Raw genomic sequence first — 14999 nt, 5'->3', positions numbered from 1 at the left:
GTTTCACAAAAATTAGTAATCAGTGTGCCTCATTTCGTAGTACATAATACCCATGATGATGTGACATTTATTCAACTCTCACACAATCTATACGATGACAATGCTTTCTATTCTTCCATATAGGTAAAAAACAATGATTTTAAATTAACTAAATCTTTTAATCATCTATTAATGAGCTTTTTGTCACACAAAATTTCATTTTAAATGTCTCAAAAGAATAAAAGACTTAAAAGATTTATATAACTTACTTTCCCACATGCTCGGCAGTGGTGCCGCCGTTTTGTAAAAGTAAATTTGACTTGGCAGTTCATACAGTTTGGAGCTTCGGAATCAGGAACCCAAGTAGGTTGTTTCTGGCCCAAAACCAGGCCTTCTTTGCAAGTGTTTGCAGATAGGGATTCCTCGTTTGCAGTTACAAGGTTGGCTCCACCTTCAAAATTGCCTTCTATATCAATGTAATTAGAGTTGAAGCTAACCTGAGGATCAGCTGTAGAATCTGTTGTACAAGAGGCTGGAGCAGTGGCATTTGTTATGCTGGGTTCGCCTTGAGGCATATTTGGAACATCTGGCTTACTTGGTTCTTTTGAGTTCCTTGTTCTTGATGAAATGCTAAACAACTGCTTAGGTCTGGCCCCTCCAACATGAACAGATTGACTGTTAAAGTCAGAGACTGACAATTCATTTGTAATTTCAGACTTACTGCTAGATAACCCTTGTTCAATTGGAATTGTACTTTTTTCCCCTAAAGAAAGGCCACCATTTTCTGCTGTACTTTGTTTATCTACTGTTTCATAAATCATATTACTACCAGGACTTTCCCCAGTAGCTCCTGCTTCAGCATTGAAATATATATTACTGAGGTTTCCATCATCTAGGCCTTTCATATCTGTCTGGTTCATTTGAAGTTTTGAGTTATTTACATTTTCTTCAAACGGCTTTATGTTGCTGGTATGAAGATACTGTTCAGTCAGAAAGGCATCAAGTTCGGCATCACTAACGAGTGTGCCACTTTTCATGCCTTCATCAATATTAAAGTAATCTAAGTCTTGTCCATTGATATCATTGCTTAGAAAAGTGAGACCTTCACAATAATCAGAGGACTCTGAGGCATTAGCACCAGAAAGCTCCATTTGAGAGTCTGCCACTGTAGAAGAGCTGGTGTTACCAGAGTAATCCAAAGAGCCAACTCTGATTACCTTCTGGTCAGGATCTACCTTTCCATCTCCCATCTCGTCAATGAATGCCTGATGAGTTATATTTTCAGATTTTTCCTGTTTCAAAAGATCGGTCTCCTTCAATGGTTCCCCACCTGGACTTTTCTGTATTTCTTCATGCACAGTCACTGCTTCTTGTGTATTATCTTTATGTTCATTCTGATGTAAACAATCATCATGCATTTTACTTTCAATTAATGATCCACACGAAGACCCATGTACTGGAAGACAGGACAATGAGGAGTATATATCTTCATCTGAAACATGCAAGGTTGAAGAAGAATCTTGGATTACATTTTTATTATCTTTAAGGTCTAAATTTGAGTCTTCTTTTGAAGACTGTTTTATAACTACAGCAGTCCTTTCTTCTTGAAAGAAGTCAGGTAATTTGAAATTTTCATCTCTTGAATTTGAATTGTTTAAGCATAAACCTTCATTTTCTGGAACACTGCAAGGCAAAGCACTGGAGTTGCCTCCTGCTTTTAAACATTCTGCGTCAGCTACAACTGCGGCATGTACTTTGTCATTTCCCACACAGCCATCAGCTTTTACTAATTCACATGGCTGAGTATTGTGTTGTAGGTTGTTTTTGGCATCAAACATTGGGGAACTTTGTTGAGTCGAGGCAGGTACCATGTTCAGATCAACAGGTTCTAACTGATTAGAGTTCTTTATGTCCTTTAAATTTTCTTTTCCACTGTAATCACATGAATCTGAAAGTGTTGTATCTACATTTACATTCATTTCTTTAGTTTCACTGATTTCTCTACTTTGTAATTCATAGTTCACATAATTTTGTTCCTCTCTGACAGCATTATTACCATGGTCTGGGGATGAAACACAAAGAGTTTCTGATACTGAAGATAAATCTAATCCAGTCAAAGAATCAGCACTAGACTTAAAATCATCTGGCAATAATTTTTTGATATATTCTTCATTATTAGTTACATGAACTAAGTTACCCATGTCGCTTATCAGATCACAGACAGGTTTACTACATCGTCCCATATATAAAGGCTGGATTTCATCTGAAGTGCTACCATCCACAGAAGAAAGGAGATCAAGTCCTGTTACATTTTTCTCATTTTGTACGGAAGTTAGTCCCTCATCAGTTTTTTCATTCAGTGAAATCTGATTTGTTTCATAGCATGTTTCTGATGAAGCACAACAATTAATGCACTGTTGATCCTTTGGTAGTGGTGAAGTTAACTGTGAGGAAGCCAACTCTGAAGAAACTGAACAGTGGTTAGAATCATATGCATTTTGTGCATCTTGGAGATAATCTTGTTCATCTAATTAAAATAAAGACACAATATTATTTAGGAGAACCAAATCAAAATTATACTACAAAGATGTTATGTTTTCTAGGACTTCCAAACTCCTAAACTTTTTTTAAGAGATAGATTACTCTCTTGCAAAATGGTAAAACCTCCAAAATTATTTTTATTTAGATTTACAGTACTTGGGGTTTTTCTTTTTGGCTGTAGATATTATGAAGTGATACAAATTCTCTCAAAATAACCTGTAAAAACCAAACTAAGGAATAGCTGAAAAACTATCTAACTCCTTTCTTCGAAGCCTCCCGTTTCCTAGTCTTCATTCTAAGATGAGAAAATACCATCTCTTATAGTAATGAAATACCAATTATGTAAAGTTTTCAAGTTACTTTTAGCTGGTTCACATGTTCATTTCAAAAGTTTTTCTTTTAGCTATATTTGCATCTGGAGAGAAACTTCTAGTTATCTTACTTCTATCTCTGGCTATTGGTCCCATTCAGTATAAGAATATATGAATATATTATAATGAAATAAGCGAATCTTTTATAGAAGATAAATATGTGACCAAAATTGAAACCAAATTTTGCTAAGAGTACTATATCTGAGATAAATGAATTAAAGACATTTATAAATTTCATTAGTGACAAAAATGAAAAACCAACAAACCTGGATTCTGTTCAAAATCATCAAGGAGTTTGTCCAAGTCATTGACTGCTGCTTTAAAGTAACTGTCCATCCTACTTGAAGACTTATTCAGAATTTATCTTAGATACCTAGAAAATAAAAAAGTATGACAGTTCATTCTCTAACATATAATTATTATGCCATCTGCTGTATGCCAAGAAACATAATCAGAATATAGACACAAAATGTATGAGTACTGCTTTGAGGCATCTATAATTTACTTGGGGAATTTGTCCCTATATATACAAAAAAATAAAGACATGAAAACCAACTCTAACAAAATAATATGCAAACATAAACTATTATAAAATTTAAAACACATGTAAATAACTCATGGATGAAAGAAAAATTCTTAATTGAAAGCTAAAAATAGTTGTAAGTACCATATATCAAATAATTCAAATATACTACATCCAGATAAAAATACTGCATATAAAAACTTGTGACACTCAGCAAAAGTGGTATTTCAACAGATGCTTAGGTCCTTAGATGTTTATACTATTATAGAAAAGAAGACTGAAAACTTGTAAGCTAAGAGCAGAAATTAAAGAAACAGAAAACAAGCATACAGAGAGAGATACATACAATAAAATGAAAAGTTAGTTTTATGAATAAAGTAGATGAACCTCTGATCTGTGGCAGAAACTCTGCCTTGTGAACCTGAGACACCGTGAAGGAATCTATCATTGACTAAGGGGTAATATCAGAAGGACACAGGAGACAAGTTGAAGGGCTCCCACTGGCTTAAATGGAACAACTGGATATCAAATAAATAAATACTGCAAAGGACTGAACACAAATCAAATAGATAAACAAGTTCGTAATGATAATAAAAGCATAAACAAATAAACCCACCCACTAAAGGGATGCTAGTGTACTAACACATTAGTCTGAAATTTATACATTAAGGGGAAAAAAAACAAGAATTTATCCTGCCCTTTCTTTACAAAATATGCTTTAGGATAACAAAATACTTGCTGAGAGAAAAGTTCTTTAGATAAGAATGCCACTTAATAAATATAGAAGGATTGTTAAAAATCACCTCTTTGTATTTCCTAATACTATAAATGAACTAGACAATGGCTATCAATGGGTGAAATTTAGGTGAAAGGTTGGAAGATAAATATAATGGTGGGATCAGTCCTGAATCCAGTGATCAATTTCACTATCAATAAACATGTACAAAACAAACACACGCCTCATATGGAAGATACAGCATCACGTAAAAAGCATTGTTGCTTAAAAAAAACTGAACCTGAATCTAATCAAGCTTTTTAGAACTAACTGTATTTTTACTGGAAATTCAAGTACAGACAAGTTAAATGACATGAAAAGAAAGCAATCAGCTAAATCCAGAAGATGGAACATTCTATAGCAGTGTTCCTCAAACTGTCTATGGTGAGTGACCTTTTTTTTTTTAAACTTCCCATCTGTTACAAACTGTTAGTTTTGTAAAACACAACAAATTTGGCAATAATACATCCAAACAAAAAATATACATTAAGTACACTTGAATGGTTGCCTAGAGTGAGGAACGGAGTAAGAAACGAGAGATAAAAGAAAACTTACATGGAAGAAGACCTGACTTGGCGTGGTGAACACACAACACACTATACAGATGATGTATCATAGAATTGTACACCTGAAACCTATGTAATTTTATTAACCAATGTCACACCAATAAATTCAATAAGAAAGAAAAAAAGGCAACAAATGAGAGGGCTTTATAAGAGCACTAATGATAGTTGCCATAAACTATGGACCCTTGAGGTCTAGAAAAAATAAAGAATGTTTTAAAGGTGGATTAAAAACATTAGACAGAGCTTAAGAGAGAACTAGATGTATTAAAAGTTCTACCTCAAGAAATTACCAATAATGCAACTCAGAGAGATAAGGAAGAGGAAAATATGAAACAGAGGTAAAGAGACATGAATAACAGAATGAGAACGGAACTGTTTATTCATTTATTGAATTCCAGCAATTTTGTAGGACTCCCATAAGGAGACGAGAGAACATGGATCAAGTGTGTTTGAAAACATGATGATAGGAATTTTTCCAGAACTGATGAAAAACACAACTTAACAGATACAGACATCTCATTATACCAAGCAAAACAGAGAGAGAGAAATCCAGTTAGACACTCTAGAGTGAAACTTCTGAACTCCAAAGATACAGCAGCCAGAGAGAAAAGGTCACCTTCAAAGTAACAGTAATTATGCTGGCAACAGATAAACTTCAGAACAGTCTTCAATAACAATGATATACCATTCTAATTCAATAAAACATATTACTTCCTTTATTTTCATTTTTAAGTTGTGTTTATGCCATACATGTACAAAAGTGCACAAAACACAACAATACCAAAACAAACAAAAAGGAACTTGAAGGGAGAGACAATGCAGGGAGCAGAAGAAACTGTCAAAGAAACTAGTAATTAATATTCTCAGAAAAAAGTAATGCAACTATGAAACAGGAAGGGGAAGCCATAAATAAGGCACATCGAAGAAAAAAAAGATCATGAAAATTGATAGAAGAAATGTGAGGTTTTAGGATGCAGTGAAAGGAGTGTTTAGAGAAAAGTTATAGCATTAAGTGCACGTTAAAAAAAAAAGTTAAGATCTAAAACTCAATAATCTAGTGTCCACCTTGGGAAACCAGAAAAAAAGGGCAATTTAAGCCCAAAGCAAGTATAAGATAATAAAGTTTAGAGCAGAAATCAATGAAATTAAAAATAAGAAATAGGAAAATCACTGAAACCAAAAACTCTTTCTTTGAAAAGATCAATAAAATTGATAAACTAGGCTACTCAGAAATGAAAGAGGGATCACAACCATGGATGCCAGACACTTAAAGGAAAAGTAAGGAATATTATAAACTCTTCCCACAAATTTGAAAATTTAGATATAATTGACCAACTCCTTGACACAAACTACCAAAATTCACACAAGGAGAAATCAATAACCTGAACAGCTTTATATCTATTAATTAATAACCTTCCACAATCTAAATCACCAGGTCCAAATGGCTTCACTGGTAAATTTTATCAAATATTTGATGAAGAAATGGTACCAATTCCCCATAAGCTCTTCCAGGAAATAGAAGTAGAAGAAACACTTCCTAACTCATCCTTAAGACCAGTATTACTCTAATACCAAAACCAGATAAAGACAATACAATAAGGAAAACTATAGGCCAATAAATGCTCATGAACACAGACATAACAAGCACTCAATAAAATATTAGCAAATTGAATCCAACAATGTATAAAAAGAATTCAACACAATGGCCAAGTGGGATTGATCTAGGTATGCAAATCTGGTTCAACATTTGAAAATTAATCAATGTAATCCATACCAACAGACTAAAGAAGAATTATCATATAATTTTATTAATTGATGAAAAAATAAATCTGACCAAACCAGACACCTACTCATGATAAAAACTCAGCAAACTATGAGTAGAGGAGGAACTTCTTCAATTTGATAATGAATATCTACATAATACCTACACCTAACATTATACTTAATGATAAAAAACTTTATCCCTTCCCCACAAAGACTGGGGAAAAAAGATATCTTCCCTCACCACTCCTGTACAACACAGTCCTGAAAAACCTTGCTAGTACAATAAAACAAAAGGAAATAAAAGGTACACTTTTGGGAAGGAAAGAAAATAAAACTGTCTATATTTGCAATGATTTTCAATGTAGAATATCCTCAAAAGTTGACCCCCAAAAATGGAAAAGTGAGTATAGCAAGGATACATGGTTAATATACAAAAGCCAAATTCATTCCTTTATATAACCAAGGAATAACTGAATTTGGAATTTTAAAAATTACCATTTAAAATAGCACCTCAAAAAATGAAATATTTAGGTATAAATCTAACATAATATATACAGGACCAATATATGGAAAACTATAAAATGCTGATTAAAAAAATCAAAGATGATCTAAATAAATGTAATATATTCCACATTCATGGATAGGAAGACTCACCATTAAGATGTCAATTCTTCCCAACTTAATCTCTAGATTGAATGCAATCTCAATCAAAATTCCAGCAATTTTGTAGGACTCAAGAAACTGATTCTAGAATATATATGGAATGGCAAAAGACCTCCGATAACCAACAGAATACTTAAAAAGAAGAATAGAGATAAAAGACCCACGCTCTGTGATTTTAAGACTGAAAACCTGGAGAGAGAGAGATATACATATCAGTGGAACACAATAGAGTGCCCAGAAATAGATCCAAACTGGTATAGTCACTGTATCTTTGACAAAGGAGCAGAGGCATTTCAAAGAAGAAAGGATAGTCTTTCAAGGAATGATGCTGAGAAAACTGGACATCCCTATGCAAAAATATGAACCTAGATAAAGACCTTATACTTTACATAAAAATGTATTTAAAATAGATAATAGGCCTAAATGTAAAATGCAATACTATGAAACTTCTCGAAGAAAACATTAGAGAAAATCTACATAACTTGGGTTTGGTGATAAGTTTTTAAATACAACACCGATGCCATGATCCTTTCTGAAAGAAAAAATTGGTAAATTCTATTAATAAATTAAAATTTTATTTCATCTGCTTTGAAAAAGACAGTTTATGAGAATGAGAAGACAAACTAGAGTGTGGGAAATACTGTATTTTACCATACATAATGCACACTTTTTTTGCAATATTTCTGAGGGAAAAATAAGGATGTGTATTATTCATGGGTAGTACCTGAAATACCTTGTACCTGTTCTTGTGCTTTGTAATTATTTGTTACAAAAAAATTGTACAAGAAAGTACAGTACAAGAAAAAAATTTCTTGTACTACATGTTCAAAAAGAAATGCTAAAATTCCTTTATAATAGGAAAAAACAAGTATCTAAATATAAATAAATAAATAATTGAATTAAAAAATTAAAACGAAAGTTTTTTTCCTGAAAGTTTGGGCCAAAAACGTGGGTGTCCATTATACAGTAAATTACAGTACATTATACGGCAAAATACAGTAATGCTTGCAAAACACGTATCTGATGAAGAACTTGTATCTAAAATCTACAAAAACCTCTTAAAATTTAATTACAAAATAAATAATCTAATTAAGAAATGAGTAAAAGTTCTGAACAAACACATAACCAAAAATGATATAGAGATGATAAATAAACATGAAAAAATGCTCAATATCATTTGTCTTTAGGGAACTGCAGACTAAAACAATGAGATACCATTTCACCTGTATTACAAGGCTAAAATCCAAAAATCTGACAATACCAAATGCTGCAAGGATGCCGAACAGCAGGAACTCTTATTTATTGCTGTAGGGAAGGCAAAATGGAACAGCCACTTTGGAAGACAATATGGCAGTCTCTTACAAAACTAAACAAAGTCCTACTATATGATCCAGCAACCATACTACTAAGTTTTTACTCAACTGACTTAAAGATTTATGTTCACACAAGAACTTGAAGTATCTTCAAGGTCCTTTGCCCATTTTTCAATTGGGCTATCTGTCTTCCTGGAGCGGAGTTGTTTGAGTTCTTTATATATTTTGAAGATCAGATCTTTGTCTGCGGTATCACTGGCAAATACATTTTTCCATATGATTGGTTCCCTTTTCATTTTGCTGATGTTTTCTGTAGCTGTGCAGAAGCTTTTTATTTTGATGAAGTCCCATTTGTTTATTCTTTCCATTGTGTCCCTTGCTCTAGGAGATATATTGGTGAAAATATTGCTGTGTGGAATCTGAGATTTTCCTGCCTATGTTCTGCTCTAGGACTTTTATGGTGTCACACCTTATATTTAAATCTTTTACCCATCTTGAGTTTATTTTTGTGTAGGGTGTAAGTTGGTGGTTGAGTTTCATTTTTTTGCAAGTAGCTGTTCAGATCTCTCAAGACCATTTGTTGAAGAGGCTATTTTTATTCCATTTTGTGCTTGTCCCCTCTGTCAAGTATTGACTGACCATGGAGACATGGGTTTATTTCTGGGCTCTCTATTCTGTTCCATTAATCTATGTCTGTTCTTATGCCTGTACCAGGCTGTTTTGATTACAGAGTCCTTTATATAGTTTGAGAGGACATAGATAAATCTTAAATGCTTATTGCTAAGTGAAAGAAGGCAGTCTTAAAAATCTACATACTGTCTTCTAATTTTATGACATTTTGGAAAAGGTAAAACTACAGAGACAGTAATCACATCAGTGACTGCCAGTATTTTGGGTTGGAAGAGGATTAAACAGGTAAAGCACAGTGGATTTTTTAGGGTAGTGAAACTATCCTGTATGATACTGTAATAGTGAACACAAGACATCAAGACTTTTAAAAATACCCATAGAACTTTATAACACAAAGAATAAACCTCAATGCATGCAAATTTTTAAAAATTGTTTAGGAGGTCAGGGGATCTCCCAACAGAATACAGAATGTGACAAAAGAGTCTAAATGCATTCTCACAGAAGGGAGTGGAGGAATAAGCGCGGCCTTTGGAAATGAGCGGAGTATGTAAGACAAAAGGTAAAAGAAACACAAGCACTGTAATCTAGTTGATAAAGTGATTTACCATGAGGGTATAAGTTAGCAATTCTGAAACCACTACATATGTATACTGGAATTGAAATTAGGTAATTTGACGGCTGATGGTGAAAGTCTGGCTTCTCTCTGTGGAGGGAAAGGTTATAGATAACCAAGGAAAGGAAGCTAGAGTAATCCATGTAGTAACGGTTTTAAGTTTGAGACATCAGTGTAAATAAACCCATGTTTAGCTTAATATGGCACAGATGATTACACATAGGAATATAGATATTAGGATATACCTATACACATACACACACGTGTATATATTAATATCTATATATACACACGCAGATACATCTTGCTCTGTCAGCTGAGAGGGCCTAGAAGCAAAGTATCTCAGTGATAACAAGCACATTTAGTGGACCAAGGAACCAAGGTTCCTCAGAAAAATAGCTGATTCTAGGACTGGAGCAGGATATATACTACACAAGGTAAGCATGGAGCATCTTGTAAGAAAGTATGCATATGCATGTGCGCGCACACACACACACACACACACACAATGTACAAATATGTCAAAGGGATACAGAGGCCAACTGAAAGAGTTCCCAAAGGCCAAAGCTGAGACAATTTGAACAATAAAATAGATAAAGCAGTACCGGATTATAACCCAAAGCATTAAAAAATCTAAGAGATAAGTGATTAAATAAATAAATGGGGGAACAAGAGAAATCTCCCATGCAAAAAGAGTCCAAATGAGTTATGTAGATATTTTGTACTTAAGGAAGTGGAATATAACTCGCCACTCAGGTGTGTGCTGTACAAAGTGACTTTCTAAAAAGTAAAGATGAAAAATAACTTCACAGTGGTGAAACCTGACAAACACTACCTCAAGCCTGGGGTCAAGGTTAAGATCAGTGGTAGTATATCATGTTGATAGCATGTACCCTCGATATGATGTGATGAGAATGGCACTTTATCTCTGTTGTCTTCCTCCCAAAACACATGACCACATTCTGATCATAAAACATCAGACAAATCCCAAATGACATTTTACAAAGTGACTGACTAGTAATCCTCAAAACTGTCAAGAGGATCAAAAACAAATTATGTCTGAGAAACTGTCACAACCATGAGGAGCCTGAAGAAACAAGAATACTCAGTGTAATATGACACCCTGAGTCAGAAAAAGCCTATTAGGAAAACACTGAGGAAATGTGAATAATGTATGGACTTTAGATAATAATACTGTGTAACAGGGGTTCATTAATCATGACAAATGTACAATATTAATGTAAGATACAATAGAGAAACTGGGTATGGGGTATATGGGAACCCTGTGCAATAATCCTTAAATCTAAAACTGTTCTAAATTTAAAAATTACTTTAAAAAATGAAATCAAAGCACTGGAAAATACAGTTGAGAAAATAATGTAGGAAATAAAACAAAATGAAAGGGACAGAGAACAAAAGAAAAGATTAGAAATTAGAGAATCAATCTAATAAGGTCTAATATTCAAATTACAAGAAGTCCAGAAAGAAAGCAGAGGGGGAAGAAAGGAAGAAAGAGTCAAATAAAATACCCCAGAACTGAAGGGTAAGATTCCTAGGTGGAAAGGGCCAATCTGGGGCCAGACACAATGAGCGAAAAACCCTTACCAAACCACATCATTATGAAATTCCAGAATACCTAAGTGGTTAAGGGAAGATCACACCATTTCACACCGCAATCTACATCCCCTACATTTCCCTTCCCCAACACTACCGACCACCTCATCCCACCCTGCTCCCTTTCATCTCTTTTCTAAAGCACCTACTTACTTTACACTCTTCTAACATTTTGTATAGTGTATTTATTACATTTGTTGTTTACCATCTGGAACAACTCCTCTATGAGTTTAAGCTTCATGAGGGTAAGGATCTTGTATTTTTGTTCACACATATATTCAAAGTATCTTGACCAGTGGCTGCCACATAAAAATGCTTAATAAATACTTAGTGATTAAATATAAGAGCTTCCAGAGAGAAATAATCCACAGACAAAGGACTATCATTTTGAAAGTAGACTTATTGATAGCAACTCTAGAAGCTAGAAAACAATGGAATCATGCCTCCAAAATTCTAAAAGTAAATTAATTTAGAACCTAGAATTCTATACTCAGCTATCAATCAAGTGTTAGGATAGAATAAATAAACATGTGTAGACATGTGAGAACCCCCCCTAAATTTGCCTCCCATTCAGTCTTTCCCAAGAAGCTACTAGAAGATATACTCTACCAACATGAGGGAGACACCAAGAAAGTGGAAGACCTGAAATCCTGGAAACAGGCTACCCAAAACAAGGAAAGACAAATGGAATTCGCAGATCATAAAAGGGACACTTTGGGAAGAAAGCTGTGCAACTGACCTAGAGTGCAACCCATCAAGATGGACACATGATGACAGAAAATTACAGGAAAGATGTTGCAAAAAACCAATAAACAAATTATCTGATGTGTTTGAATCTACAAAAAGGAGATTTATCTATCTTGCCTGAAGGGTTGTTAATACATTAAATAAAAGGTATAAAAGTTACATTAAAAAGATATAAAACACATTATGAGGTACATGGCAAGATAGAAATATAAAAGAGCTAATAATTACTAACTCTAGGAAAAACAAAAATCATATAAGAAAGGAAATATTATCATATACTACCAGGCTCAGTTGTACACAATATTTACATAATTAAGTGACGTCAGTACTAAATAATGATTTAAATAAAAATTAACATAACTAATCTGTGAATATAAAGAAGAGGGTTGGAGCCCTGCAATGCAGTGTTTAAAGGTGGAGGTTGATGTAACAAACCTAGACTCCCATTTTCTATAATAGGAAATTGGTAAATAATATCTAAAACTGTGGTAGGATGGGGGTAGGGAGGGGAGAGAGTTGTGTAAATAAGCCTGTTATTTTTTAAAAATTAGAGGTAAAAAAAGAGTTGAATAGTCATTGGCTTCAGGAGCAGCCTTTTTCAATAAGGATTCTGTGAGAGAATTAAGCCTTACTGCCCTAAAGTATCCACTTTATGTAATAAATTAACTTCTCTTCTATGCCATCTAAAGTGTCATTAGTTATATACCATCCTTGGGGAATTGAGAAAATAGTTACTCAAATCATTTTCTGTATTTTGTGATTCTGATTAGGAACACTGATAAAGAAAGGATACTTCTGGGGAATGGGATGCAGGGGAGAGAAGGACTTGAGCAGAAAACTTATTTTTCATTAAGTCTCATAGCATTACCTCTTTAGATTATGTACAGGTACTCCTTTGATAAACATAAACATTACATTAAAAATAAATATAATTGTACAAAATAGTAAAGGAACTCAATATAGAATGTATAAAAAAATAAGCACAGGAACTGAAAAGTCTAGAAATAATTTCTCATTAGAAAAAGCCAAAGGATTTTTGTAAAAAACTGTGGAGTTCAATAAATACTATTCACAAAGTATCTCTATTTATAGAGCAATGTACTACTCATTATGCTATTTGATACTTTAAAAGATCTAAAAAGGTAAAATAATCACAAAATAATAACATATTCTAACAATCTGTAGGTTTGATAATGCAAATATCGTAAACTGAAACCTAAACATGAAACCTTATTAAGTTGTACATACTTCCCACTTCAGTCCACCAATATGTATTAATACATACTGTGCCAGTAATCTACCACGGACAGAAGATACAAAAGAAACGTAAGCCCTGCCCTGACTGGTGCAGTTGAGTGGCTTAGGTGCTGTCCAGGGAATCAAAAGGTCACTGGTTAGTTTCCCAGTCAAGATATGCCTGGCTTGCAGGCCAGCCTCCAGCTGGGGACATGCAAGAGGCAACCAACTGAAACATCTCTTGCACACTGATGTTTTTTTTCCTTCTCTTTCTCCCTCCCTTCCCCTCTGTCTAAAAATAAATAAAATCTTTAAACAAGAAAGAAAAGGAGAAAGGAAGGAAGAAAACAAGGAAGGAAGAAAGGGAGGGAGGAAGGGAGGGAGAAATGGAGGGAGGGAAGAAGTCCTGACCTTGTGTGGCTCAGGTGGTCAGCTGGTTGCCATCCCTCATTCAGGGCTAAAGGTCACAGGTTCCATCTGGGTTGAGGTACGCACCTGGGTTGCAGTTAGGGTGGGAGGCAACCAACTGATGTTTCTCTTGAACATCTATCTATGTTTCTCTCCCTCTGTTTCTCCCTCCCTTCCCCTCTCTGAAAATAAATAAAATCTTTAAAATATTTAAAAAAAACAAGATATACTCCCTATTCTAAACAAGTTTATTATACTTATGGTAACCTATTTTAGGTAATGTTTACTCACTTGCCCATTTATGTACTCTCAGATTTACAAACAAATATGCATAACATTTACAAAAATGGCTTTTAAAAGTCTCTTCCCGATTTAAAAAACTGGCAGCAACATGGGAGATTAATCAGAAAATCAACCAAACAGTAGTAAGGAGACATCTAAAACGGATAAGGTGACAGATGCTAAGGGCCTAAACTGAGACAGTGCAGTGCAGATATAAAGGAGTTAGATATAAAAGGGGCTAAAGAGTAGGAACTATTGTGGAGTGAAAACAAGGGAAAACAGTAGCGTTACTGCCGGGTTTCCACTGTGGATGACTATGTAGACGGTACCACTGACGATGTCAGGCAACACAAAGAGGAGCAGGACTGAGGGGGAAACGAGTTCACGTTTGGACTGCTGTTTGATGTACCTTGAGAACATCTTGGGGGAGATGTCCAATAGGCAGTTGGATATAAGGATCTGGAATGCAGAAGAGAAGTCTGAGAAAAAGAATTGGGAATTGGCAGCAAGAAATCACCTAGGAAGAGAATATGAAAGAGTACAGGAGCCTGATATCAGATAACTAAATACCATAATTAGTGTTCCTAAAGCCACTGGATAAAACTTTGCCAAGAATGAGATGTATTTCTATAAAAAAATATTCAATATATAATATTAAATGACAAAGAAAAAAACCAACTCTACAAAACTACATGCTTAGTACAAATCCATTTTTACAAATGTTGTAAAAAAAAAAAAAAAAAAACAGTACTAGCAAAAGCACAGGAAAAAAACTATAGAGGACCAAGTGTCAAACTGTTAATAATGGTATCTATTTGAGATTATGTAAGACTTTTACATCTACATGTCCCTAGAGTCTTTCACTTAAAAATGTACTATTTTTGTAAACAAGAAAAAAGAAAGATAATTTTCCTTTTCTAGAAGAGTTATAGTACATATCCTTTCCAAAAAAAAATAATAAAATCTGTTAAAAA

At 34.0% G+C, this 14999-nt stretch overlaps 1 protein-coding gene across 2 annotated transcripts in view; it reads right to left on the bottom strand.

The window, feature by feature from the left end:
• The window catches only part of ZFYVE16 (zinc finger FYVE-type containing 16), a 56297-nt gene that overhangs the window by 38862 nt on the left and 2436 nt on the right, over nucleotides 1–14999 (bottom strand). For both annotated transcript variants that reach the window (XM_054578541.1, XM_054578542.1), the window contains exons 2-3: nucleotides 3158–3264; nucleotides 249–2506 (exon numbers count right to left, since the gene is read on the bottom strand). In XM_054578541.1, the coding sequence (XP_054434516.1) occupies nucleotides 249–2506; nucleotides 3158–3227 (2328 nt within the window). In that variant the 5' untranslated portion in view covers nucleotides 3228–3264. The remainder of the gene's footprint in view (nucleotides 1–248; nucleotides 2507–3157; nucleotides 3265–14999) is intronic.

This window comes from Pteronotus mesoamericanus, unplaced genomic scaffold (genome assembly GCF_021234165.1).
Source record: "Pteronotus mesoamericanus isolate MK-2021 breed Mesoamerican mustached bat unplaced genomic scaffold, CSHL_Meso_final contig_50, whole genome shotgun sequence".
NCBI lineage: Eukaryota > Metazoa > Chordata > Mammalia > Chiroptera > Mormoopidae > Pteronotus > Pteronotus mesoamericanus.
This window is presented reverse-complemented; position numbering and strand designations above follow the sequence as displayed.